Consider the following 12,706-nt stretch of genomic DNA (forward strand, 5'->3'; position numbering starts at 1 on the left):
GTGGCACAGCTCCTTTAGAAAACAATTTGGTGGTTTCTTACAAAATTAAATGTATACTTACCATATGATGCAGCAATCCCACTTCTAGATATTTACCCAAGAAAAAGAGAAAATTATATTTACATAAAAACCTATACGTGAAGCTGATTAATTCATAATCACTGCAAACAAGAAACAACCCTGATGTCAGCTGGTGATGGCTAAATCATGGCACATTCATAGGCAGGAGGCCACGCTGCAATAACAAGGAATGGACAGCAACATGGATAAATCTCAGATGTTTGAGGCAGACTGAAAGACACTAAACCCCAAAGGCTACATGCTATACAATTGCATATATATGGCTTTCCAGAAGAGACAAAACTGTGGGGACAGAAAATAGATTTGTAGTTGCAAGAGCCTTGGGGTATAAGTAGAGGTTGACTTCAGGGTGGCACAATGGAGTTCTGGAAGTGAGAGAATTGTTCTATAATTTGATTATGGTGATGCTTATACAACTGGTTGCATTTGTCAAAACTCATAAAACTGTACACTAGAAAGGTGAATTTACTGTTTGTAAATTGTCTGTCACCAAGATGATGATTAAGCCTGTGGTTGCAATATTAGGGATGATGTTCAAGGCTGTGGCCATTTGTTTAGGCATATTCTCATTACCTGATGCCAGGTCTAGGCGTGACAGAATCCCTACTCTGGATTATCATCCTGTCTACTTCCAGTGAACCTTTCCTGTCAAGATCAGATGGAGCACAGAAAACAATCAATAAACTTACAGAACAAACCTGTTTGATCTGTACCTGCCAGTGGATGGGGGAGGGGTGGGATGGTTGTATATTTGTTTTTAGTAAATATCTGTACGTGTGGGTGGCCAGTCCTGGGTGTTCATTGGAAGGAATGATGCTGAGGCTGAAACTCCAATACTTTGGAGGCGAGGGGTACATAAAAATTTAAAGGGCCACTGCTGTCTTAAATATTTGGGTGCTCTGTCACAAGAAGAGGGTTGTTTTCATCAGGAAGAATCATTACCAACTTCTTTCCCCATCTCTCTCTCTTCCAGGGTCCACTGTTTCCACTATCTCATCCCTCTTGCGAAGGAGGGGAACTACGCCATTGTCGCGAATGTGGAAAGTATGGACTATGACCCACTGGTGGTGAAGCTCAACAAAGATATCAGTGCCATTGAAGAAGCCATGAGTGCCAGCCTCCAGCAGCACAAGTTCCAGTACATATTTGAAGGTCAGACCCTGCCCCTGTCCCGGAGAGTTTGGGAGGAAAGAAGGGTGAAGGTTTTCCTGATTTTTTTCTCTATTACTGAAGCTCAAAACTTGTAGTAAAAAGTTTTTGATTTTTTTTTTGTTTGTGTGTTTTTTGCTTTTTGGATTAAAGCAGCAATACCTAGCTTCTCTGTGTATGGCTAGGTAGGCAACAGTGTGGCTGCCGTCTGCTCTTTCTTGACGAGGAGATTTAATCCAAGACGAGGCAGATGTCAGCCCGGCTGCCTCCTTGACACACCACTCATGAGAGCTGGGTAAGTGTGTGGAGTGGACCACAAATTAACTCAAGAAGAGCTCATAAAGGAAAAAGAAACACACGCAAGAAGAAGAGAACCCTGAGAGATCCCCTCATTGGCTAAAATTATCCCTGGAAGGGGACGTTTTCTTTCAGAGAATGAATTTTTGTCTGAAGAGAAAACAGAAACCACTGATGAACAGCAGCTCTGAGAAGTCTGCATCCATAAATGCCTTCAGAGGCAAGGAAGCAAGGAAGGGTGTGGACAGCAGTACTACCCAAAGGTGTTTGCCTTCAACATTCAAAAAAGTGAGCGGCCAGCCAAATCATTTGCGTGATGGATTCCTCCAAAGGACCCTTTTTTAAGACTTCCAGTCATATCCGCTTTTTTCTTGTTTCGGTTGGTTTGTACATAGACCCCGGGGCCAAAAGTATCTATGGTGTCTCACAGAATTCAGCCAGTGTAACTTAAAACAAGAAGGTACTTACTGCAAAGGATTGTGGCAGCCTGAAGATAGAAAGAAAGTGTCAATGCATGACCATGTCTTGCTTCTAGCAAATGCAGAAACCACCCCCCGCCAAAAAAAAATCCTATTTTCTCATTAAATTATGTCATAGTGATGAAGATGTGTTCTGAAAGGGAATGTTCCGGAAAGACTTTAGCCAGAATGTATAAGTGATGAAAAAGGTTCGTCAGCCCCGTGGCTCTGTGTCCTGGGGACTGCAGTCATACTGTCTGTCTTAACAGTCTAGGACCCATCTAAGAATCACTCTCCTGACCACACAGAATTCCCGTCTGGCTTTTGACACTGGCTCTTCCAAGTCCCACATGTCACCATTCACATCCCAGAGTTTTCCTCTCATTTGGACCAGACATTTCTTGACATCTAATCCTTCTGGGAAACAATAGAGGTATAATCCTCTGACACAGAAGAGATTTTAACTAAAAAAAAAAATCATAAATTGGAAATTTCCTACTTAAAAAGAGCTAGCTATCCCCTGTCATATCACTTTCTAATTCAAGGGCATATTATTGAATTTCCCAAGTGGAGGAGGTGACAGTGGTCTCAAGTCTTCTTGGTGTGGCAAGGAGAAATATTTTATTATTTTTTTAAGGGGTGTATTTAATCACAGATACTGTTTAAAATTCCTGGAGTATAGTGATAATACAAAGCAGACCAACTTTTAACTGGTTTATTATTATAATTTATCATGCTTAATTATTATATACATTTATTTCTGTAATCTGTTTTTTATTCTCTATAACCAGTGCATCACCTCATAGTCTATGCTTAGGGCAGACCACATTAAACCACTGCAGAACAAAATTCTGCCTGAAGTTATGGGCTCAAGGGCATCATAGCAAAAGAACCAACAGAGATTTTTCTCATAAATTGTCTAGTTTTAAATGTAAAATCCATGTGTGTGTTTCTTTCCCTTTGAGTGAAAAGCTTTTTACTTCACCTTATAAGAGTAGCTAATTTGTCATCTTGAAGCCACATTGGGTGAGTGTAGCTGAAGCAATGGAGAAGGCAGTGGCACCCCACTCCAGAACTCTTGCCTGGAAAATCCCATGGACGGAGGAGCCTGGTAGGCTGCAGTCCATGGAGTCCCTAAGAGTCGGGCACGACTGGAGTGACTTAGCAGCAGCAGCAGCAGCAGCTGAAGCAAGAGATGTTGCCTTCTCCTGTCCTTTTCCTACATGTATCCTAATCAAGGGAAAACTTGCTTTGAAGACAGAAGAAGCCTTTGAACCTGAAGTTGCACCCTGAGACAAAAATAGTAGACTATTCTCGACTAGTCAGACTAACTTGAGATTTCTGAGAAAATATCTTGCCAGAGTCCAACTTTGTAAGAATAAGAGAAGAAGGAGGAAGAGAGGTTTACTTAGTTCCAAGCATTTCGAATTGAAATCTAACTTCTAAAAATGGTAACCCACATGTTCCTCGGGTTGTTCTGAACCAACATTCCTCAACTTCATTACCTAAGATAACCTGAAATGGGATCTCTTAGTTTGCTGACATCCTAACCAGCAATTTGTCAAATTTCACAGACCTTAAGACAGTCCTTTGGCGGTGAGAACAACTCACTCAATGAGACCCCTGAAAAACTACACAGGAGTCCTGTGGGAACTCAGCAGTTCATGTGTGATCTGCTTTTCCTTCCACTTTGTTTCGAGTTATGTTCTCTCCCATTACTCCTTTAGAAATATACCCCATTGTCAGCGTTGAGGTATCTTAACATTAATGCCAAGAGTCCAATTTCTTATTGATTTATTTTTATTTACATAGGTTCCCAATCAACTTCTGAGCCAAAAGTACAACCCCTACCTGTTTTGTAGGAGGAAAAGGAGGCTAAACAGATGATAGTATTTATATATGGTGTTCTCTGCTTTAAAATAGTTCAACAGGAAAAACAGAAGTTTTACGCAGTAATTTAAAAAATTCTAGCATATACTCTTCCGGAGAAGGCAATGGCACCCCACTCCAGTACTCTTGCCTAGAAAATCCCAGGGACAGAGGAGCCTGGTGGGCTGCAGTCCATGGGGTCACTAGGAGTCAGATATGACTTAGCGACTTCACTTTATTTTTTCACTTTCATGCATTGGAGAAGGAAATGGCAACCCACTCCAGTGTTCTTGCCTGGAGAATCCCAGGGACAGGGGAGCCTGGTGGGCTGCCGTCTATGGGGTCGCACAGAGTCGGACATGACTGAAGCGACTTAGCAGCAGCAGCAGCATATACTCTTAAGCCTTGGCCTGTGGCTTTAGCTGTATATGGCAGTGCAGAAACTGTGGATGTACTCGGTTTTTTACCAGCATGAAGCCTCCCCACTTGTAACTCCTTGGGCAGTATCTAACTACTCCAAAATCACTGTAAGATCAGGTGGTCCAACCATCACAGCTAAGTTTTCTTTGGTCACTTACATTTTCTGAGGACTAGAGAGAGGAATCCTGTGTGTCCGTTTCTTCAAGATGGCATTAATCTGTCTCCTCCCTCCCCATCACCCTGTGCTGATCCCTCAGGCCTGGGACACCTGATCTCCTGCATCCTTATTAATGGGGCCCAGTACTTCCGGCGCATCAGTGAGTCTGGCATCAAGAAAATGTGTAGGAACATTTTTGTCCTGCAGCAGAATTTGACCAACATCACCATGTCACGGGAGGCAGACCTGGACTTCGCAAGGTAAGAGAGGGTAGACTGGACTCAGTTCGTGTTCCATCATTAATAAAAATGGATTCTTAATCATTAAAAAGCTAGTTAAAAAAATGAAACAAGTAATTGATGTTAATTAAACTTATTGCAATGATCTTTTCACAATATATCCATATATTGAATTATTACACTGTACATCTGAAACTAATATGTCAATTATACCTCACTTTTAGAAAAGGAAAAAAAATGGAACTAACAGATGTCCTTTGGTAATAGGGAAGTAAGTCTATAAAATTCTATTGAATGTTTAATGACTGTGAAACAGGTAATTTTTCCTGTTGTCTAACCTAAGGTCTTTTACTACAGAACTTCAGTAACTTTGTTTTCTAATTGTAAATGTAATATGTGCTCATTGCATAAAATATGTAGCATAAAATATGTAACCTAAAATACAAAGAAGAATATAAACATTACTCATAAACTTTTAATCTAAAAATGCAATATTTGATATACTTTCTCCTGGTTTTTATGAATGTGCTATGTGTACAGGTGAGTCTCATTCGTGGGCATGTGTATCATTTCTCTTTATAAAATTGTTAATGGGTTTTTTATTCATTTACTTTGTGTTTTCCTATATCATTAGTAACCTTTGAAAACATGGTTTTTTCCATATCCATTAATGTCCCTTGAAAATACTCTTTTTAATGCCTGAACAAATGTTTCATGGGGTAAGTAAATCATAATTTATTTATCTGATTATTAATATTTGCAGATTTGTAGACATTGGGATTTTTTACATTTTCTCTCATTATAAATAACATGTATTGAATGTATTTTTACATGAATCTATTTCTTCATCTCTTCTGTCTTTCCCAGTTGAAATCCATCCCCACTTCTTCCTTTCGGTGGGGAGAAAATGGTTACTCATCACTCTCCATGCTGTTCCTTCATGTAACTGAACGTTATTTTTTTTAAATAGTGTTTGGACTTTCTCTTTTCAGGGTTTGCTGATCTCAGTCTTTAGGGTTTCCTTGTAATACTCTTTTTCAAATGCAAGAGTTAATCTTCTCTCTTTAGGGGTCTCAACGCTACTCACACCTTTCTTAAGTCAGTGGATCTTTGGGGCTTTAATGAGAACTTTAGAAGTTTTGAAGAGGATGGATGACGATTATGGTGTTGGTTGGTGTTTTATTGCTGATTATACCTGGATGAATGTTTCCATGAACCCCTTTATTGCTGGGAAGTTTTCTGCTTTTAATAGTCTGGCATGCTCCTGCCTATTATTTAGTGTTTCTGTGTCTTTGCACTTGACTTTTTGATTCCTGAAGAAGTTTAATAAAATTTGAAATAATTGTTGAGAAACTTCTGGGGATGATGAAATGCTGTGTTACTTTGACAGTCATTAGGACATCCACGCTAGGATCTTCGTCTTGAAATCATATAGCCAAACATCTTCACTTTGACCTTTCTTCTCCAGGTTGTCACTCGTTTGTTCCATTGCTGTCCTGTCGTTCTGCTTTTCTGTCCTCCTCCTCTGTTGTTTTCTTTCTGTTTGAGTGTGTGTGTGCATTAAATTCCCTATGTTAGGCTAAATTCAGTGGAAAGCGTTCCTTGCTCAGATTAGGGAAAGCAGGTGTGACTGAATGCTGCATTTATTTGGCCTCCCTTATGGGGAATGATCTCATTATTGAATTAGTCTATTCATAATAACATTGAAAATGGGAAGTTAAGAACACAGAGGCCTGAGGGATACAGAGAAGCATTACTAATTCTCTGAGGAATATAATTCCTAAATTCAATCATCCTTTTTTAAATGAATTTTTTTTTTATTTTGCTGAAGTAAGTAAATTAACACAGCTTTTGACAGACACCATGGGGCCTGCACACATACTGAAAACCCTAGCATCTGAATAATGAAATGATGACTGGGCAGTGTTGAGGTTGACATTAATGGGCCGTGTACCAGCAAAGCATTTCTTCAGCGAAGCCACGCCTGTCACGGTTGGATTTGGGGGTGATATCCAAGGAAGTGGCTATAAGCTAAAAGATGACCACTTGGGAGAGATACTGCTCTCGTTACTGTTCACGGATTTTGAGAGGAGATAGGCTAGCTTAAGTATATAGCACTAGATGATTCCATCCTGATCACAGTTCAGAAAGACACATCTTTACTAGACTTGTAAGCTCCAGGAAGCCGAGATTTTCGAACCAGAGTAAGTGCTCACTTTGTATACTGGACGAATGACTAGGTATCAAATCAAGGCTTCTTTTTGTGGTAAGGAGCTTGGATAATGGCAAAGTCTAGTTTATCTTTAACATCCCATACATTTTAACCAGCTGATGTGAGATCATTTTCTTACAGGCTGTTGAGAAACAGAGCATCTCCTTTGCAATTCTTTCTTTCTAGAAAGTGTGACAAGAAGGAATACTACATCCCTAACTATTCATAGGCTCTTTCTCCTTCATTTTCTCTTGTTCTCCTACATACACATATACTAAATACACTTTATAGCCTTGTTGTTGTTGTTTTTTTCCCTGTTCTTGATTTTGGTAGGGACAGGTTTTGTGAAATGGGCTCCATCAATTCTACTGAATGTGAAGTGATGTAAAATAAACATAAGAGTGATACCAAAATAGCCAGAAATAATAGACTGCAGCAGTGTGTCTCAGCATTCCTTAAGCAATGTCTAATCAAGCACAGACAACATCTGTATTTCCAGCAAACCTCTATAGGAATGTTATCTCCTAACGTAGTAATTAATCACTAGTTGCCATGTGTCAGAAAATTTACTTAACAAGAAGTTGCAAGGCTCTTGTAGCTTTTCACTTTCACAGCCTTCCTGACCAGTGGAAAATAGAACACTCTTCCAAAATAAAGAAATGAGAGATCTGGACTCATTCCATTTATGTTAACTCTTCTACTCATGGTATTGTTGTCTCTTCGTACACACCTTTGGTCCAGCTAATCTCTAATAGGAATAAATCTTGGGTGAGCAAAGGCTCAAAATAACCCATAATGTGACCAGAACTGCTGAGAGACCCTGTCCCCTATGGTAATGATCTCTGCTATGTTTTTGACCCTTTTGACCCAACCGTTGACTTCCAGGCTCAAAAAGAGGCTTTGTCCTGGAAAATCACTACAGACTAGCTAGAAAGTGGAAGGCCACTCTGAGTGTGCTCTTTAATTGCCTTCATCAAAGAACATCTTACCCTGAACTGTCACGTGCTTCGAAGCAACCCACTAGTCAGGAGTAACAGGAAAAGTCTGAATGAGTACTTCCATCCCCAGGCAGCCTTTATAGTTCAAGTGAAGCCATTGTTGGGGGAAAAAAATCCCAGGATTTTCCTCCTAGTACTTCCGTCTCTTCCCACATTTCCCTTTTGTATTGGTCTCTCTCATTACCGTTGCCTCTTTTCTCCTTTATCTCTCCTGTTACCTCTATTATCTCTCCTTGATTCTGTGGTCTTCTTGGTTTTCTTTAGACTGGTATCTCTCTCATTATTTAAGCTGGCACAGATAAGGAAATGAAAGCTAAGGTTCAGGACGTGGTGAGGTCCTATCACATAAGGAAGTAAAAGGAATCCTTTTACTCATTTGTTCAACAAATGTTTATTGAGTGTGCATCCTCTCTAGGCCCTACCCTTGTGGAATTTACATTATTATGGGCAAGAGAGACCAACTAATAAACAAGTAAGATACAAAGTATGCCAGATGATGATACGTGCTATGGTGAAAAATTCGATGTTGAGAAGAATAGAGTGTATTCAGATATAATGAAGGTGATTTGTGATTTTGAGTGTTCAGGGAAGTTCTCAATGAGATGGTAACATTTGAGGAAAGACCTAAAGAAGAGTAGATCATGTAAATATATAGAGGAGCTTCTGAGGAAGGGAGCACTAGGAGCAGAGAACTAGAAAGAGGCATGTATTTAGCATTTAAAGAACAGAAGAAAGGCCAGTAGGGCTGAAGTAAATAAACAAGGAAAGAATAAGAGAGGAGTCAGAGATTTAATCAAAGAAGCTGAGATCTTGAAGACCAGTATAACATTGGCCTTTACTTTGAGGTTGGAAGCTATTAGAAGAATTGGAACAGAAGAATGTCATGATCTGACTCAGGTTATAAAAGAGTCGCTTTGGCTGCTATGTGGAAAATAGATGATTTTCTGTTTTTCCTGAGGAGGGGAAATTACACACAAGGGCAGAAACAGAAGGATCTGTTAGAAAACTATTGCAATAATTTGGGTGAAAAATAGTGGTGATTCAAACCACAATTGTAGCAGTGGAGAGGATGAGAAATGGACAGATTAGGATATATCTTAAAAGTAGAGATAACAGGATTTGTTAAGGGATTGGAAGTGAACAAATGACCCCAAGATTTTTGTTCTGAGCCATTCAAAGGATGGTATTTTCATTTATTGAAATGAAAATGAGCCAGACGACGGGAAAGGCAGGTTGAGTTGAGGGGGCAGGCAAATACAAAGAGGCTATCAAGAGTTTGGATTTAGAAATATGAAGTTTGAGATGCTGATTAGATGTCTAAATAGAAGTAAAGAAGAGAGACCTGGATACACAAAGCTAAAGTTCAGGAAAGAGGTGGTTGTTCAGTCTCTCAGTCGTGTCTGACTCTTTGTGACCCCATGGACTGCAGCACGCCAGGCTTCCCCATCCTTCACTACCTCCTGGAGTTTACTCAAACTCATGTCCATTGAGTTGATGATGCCATCCAACCATGTCATCCTCTGTCTCCCCCTTCTCCTCCTGCCCTCAGTCTTTCCCAGCATCATGGTGTTTTCCAGTGAATCAGCTCTTCACAGCAGGCCCAAGTATTGGAGCTTCAGCTTCAGCTTCAGCATCAGTCCTTCCACTGAATATTCAGGACTGATTTCCTTTAGGATTAACTAGTTTGCTCTCCTTGCTGTCCAGGGGACTCTCAAGAGTCTTCTCTAGCACCACAGTTTTAAAGCATCAATTATTCAATGCTCAGGCTTGTTTATGGTCCAGTCTCACATCTATACATGACTACTGGGAAAACCATGGCTTTGACTATATGAACCTTTGTTGGCAAAGTGATGTCTCTGCTTTTTCAGGAAAGTGATATACACTGGAAATGGGAATTTGCGGTTCATTAGCTTATAAATGTCATGTTAAAGCCGTGAGACAGAGTGAGAAGTGAGACTGCAATGAGAATGAATAGAGCAGAAAGAAAGGCGGACCAAGCATTGGTCCTTGGGTCCTCCACTGCTTAGATGTTGGAATACTGGGAAAGAATCAGCAAAGGAACCTGAAAAGGAGCAGCCAATGAAGTAGGAAAATAAACAGGGGAGGTTTGTGTCCTAGAAGTGAAGAAAATGTTTGAAGAGGAGAGTGTCTTCATCTGTGTTAAATGCTGCCAGTAGGTTAAATGAGCTCAGGATAGAGAATCAGCCCCTAGTAGACTTGATCAGATATCTGAAATGCTTTGGTTTGCATTCCTTTATCTGCCCTACAGCTTACCTAGTATAGCAACAAACTTGGAACATATTTAGGGAAGGCTGCTTACTCCTCAATTCCATGGTAGGGTCTGAAGCATTCGGGGCAAACAGAAATGCAATTAGTGTGATTCTAGTGTAATATATAAAAGACCAAATTGGCAGCCTCCTTTTTTCTCATTGAATAGTTAGAAAGAAAGCCCTGCTCTTCCCAGCAAAGGTACTCATCCAGTTCCCATGATGAAGTGGAGTTGTGATCACTCTCAGAGAGAGACTAACCAATGGTGACTTCCCTGGTGGCTCAGATAATAAAGAATCCACCTGCCATATGGGGGACCTGGGTTCGATCCTTGGGTTGGGAAGATGCTCTGGAGGAGGGTATGGCAATCCACTCCAGTATTCTTGCCTGGAGAACTCCCAGGGACAGAGGAGTCTGGAGGGCTACAGTCCATGGGGTCACAAAGAGTCAGACACAACTGAGCGACTAAGCAGAGCACACAGCTAAGTGAGTTTGCTTTTAATGATGGCAGTCTCTGCTCCTAGGTGCCTCACCCCTCTTTAGCCCCAGTTCCTCTTCCAGAAGCTCCAAGTTAGCTTTGAAGCTGTTCTGTACATATTGACTTAACCAAGTCCTATATCTCCTATATATAGTACCCTATGGAGTGGGAACATCTACTCCACAGAAGACAACAGAAAAATCTGCACTGATAGAGAGTAAACTGTTTGGTACCTGGGAACAAAAGAAGAAAAATATCTTGCCTGAACTGCCTCCTCTGGACATAGGTTTATATGGAGAAGTACAGTACATCATAGACCACCAATAGAATGGGAGAAAATATTTGGATATCACATATCTCATAGGGATTTATATCCAGAATATATATGGAACTCTTACAACTCAATAATACAAAAGCAAATAACCTAATTTAAGACTAGGTAAAGCTATCCCAGTAGCATTGTGCATACCTAGTACCCCAGTCTGGTTCTAAGTGCTATTCAATAAAAGGAAGCAGGGCTCCTGCAGAAAGTGACTGATTGTAGGACGGAACAAGAAATAGACAAGATGAGCCTGTAGTATTAATACTTTCTGAAGATCCCCTGGATAAGGAAATGGCGCCCCACTCCAGTATTCTTGCCTGGAAAATCCCATGGACGGAGGAGCCTGGTGGACTACAGCCTATGGGGTTGCAAAGAGTCAGACACAACTGAGCGACTTCACTGTAGTACCAGAAAGTAAGGAAGTACTAAACACACACACATACATAACAGTGTGTCAAAGAGGCACAGGAAGAGCTCCCAATGGCAAAGAGGGGACCATTGGAGCAACAGAACAGACAAAGTACTACTGAATATCAACCCAAACTATCAAGTAAATGTCCATAAGTCCATACTGATGTAAATGGTTGACTACAGTAATAAACAAGGAGGAAGAGAAAAATCTGTGCAGAAGCATTCCGGATAGATTATGGAGCTAATCTACAGGTAGAGGCCCACTTTTTAAGGCTGGCTGCACATAATTACTTCCCTCCAAAGAGTACATGTGGAATGTGGGGGAGTCACTTTCTAGTGGAAAAGTCTGACAAATAGTATTTCAGCCAGGTTATCAAAGTCAGCATCAATATGCATAAATCGTGACCCATATAGTAAAAAGTATCAAATTAATCCCACCACATGAAGATCCTGCAAAATACCCATCCAATTCTCCTCAAAACTGTCAAGTTTGTTAAAACCAAGGAAAATCTAAGAAGCTGTAATAGCCGAGAGGAACCTAAGTAGACATGATACGTACATGTAATGTGGTATCCTGGGTAGGATTCTGAAACAGAGGAAGACATTAGGTAAAAACTAAGGAAATGGGAATAAACTATGAACTTCGGTTAATAATTTATCAATATAGGTTCATCAGTTGTGCTACATGTATCATACTAATGTAGGATGTTAATAATAGGGAATTTGGGTATAAGTTAAACAGGAAATGTTCTATCTTCCCAATTTTTCTTTTAGTCTAAAACTGTTGGGAAGAATTAAAATCTATTAATAAAAAAATGGGCAAAAAATTTAATAAACATTTGTCTAACAAGACATATAGATGGCCAGTATACATATGAAAAGATCCTCAACACTATTTGTTACTAAGGAAATGCAAACCAAAATTACAATAAGATACCACATCACAGCTACTAGGATTACTATAATCAAAAAGACAAAAGCAAGTGTTGGATTACTGTAATCAAAAAGACAGACAATAGCAAGTGTTGGAGAGAATGTGGAGAAACTAGAACATTCATATCAATACATTGGTGATAGGAATATAAAACGGTGCAACCGCTCTTTGGAAAACAATTCGTAAGTTCCTCAAAAAGTTAGCCATAGAGTTACTGTGTGTGTGTGCACACGCACACATGGGTGTGTTCAGTCGTGTCCATCTCTTTGGGACCCAATGGACTGTAGTTCACCAGGCTCCTCTGTTCATGGAATTTTCCAGGCAAGAATACTGGAGTGAGGGACTTCCCAGTAGTCCAGTGGCTAAGACCCTGTACTCTTAATGCAGACGGCTAGGGTTCCATTCCTGGTCAG

At 40.2% G+C, this 12,706-nt stretch overlaps 1 protein-coding gene across 3 annotated transcripts in view; it reads left to right on the top strand.

Annotated features, from left to right (window-relative positions):
- Positions 1 to 12,706, top strand: part of EXOC4 (exocyst complex component 4) — an 806,015-nt gene that overhangs the window by 743,464 nt on the left and 49,845 nt on the right. For all 3 annotated transcript variants that reach the window (XM_024990789.2, XM_059885681.1, NM_001102207.1), the window contains 2 exons: positions 1,055 to 1,233; positions 4,532 to 4,691. In XM_024990789.2, coding sequence (XP_024846557.1) covers positions 1,055 to 1,233; positions 4,532 to 4,691 — 339 coding nt within the window. The remainder of the gene's footprint in view (positions 1 to 1,054; positions 1,234 to 4,531; positions 4,692 to 12,706) is intronic.

Source organism: Bos taurus, chromosome 4 (assembly GCF_002263795.3).
Source record: "Bos taurus isolate L1 Dominette 01449 registration number 42190680 breed Hereford chromosome 4, ARS-UCD2.0, whole genome shotgun sequence".
Classification (NCBI taxonomy): Eukaryota; Metazoa; Chordata; class Mammalia; order Artiodactyla; family Bovidae; genus Bos; species Bos taurus.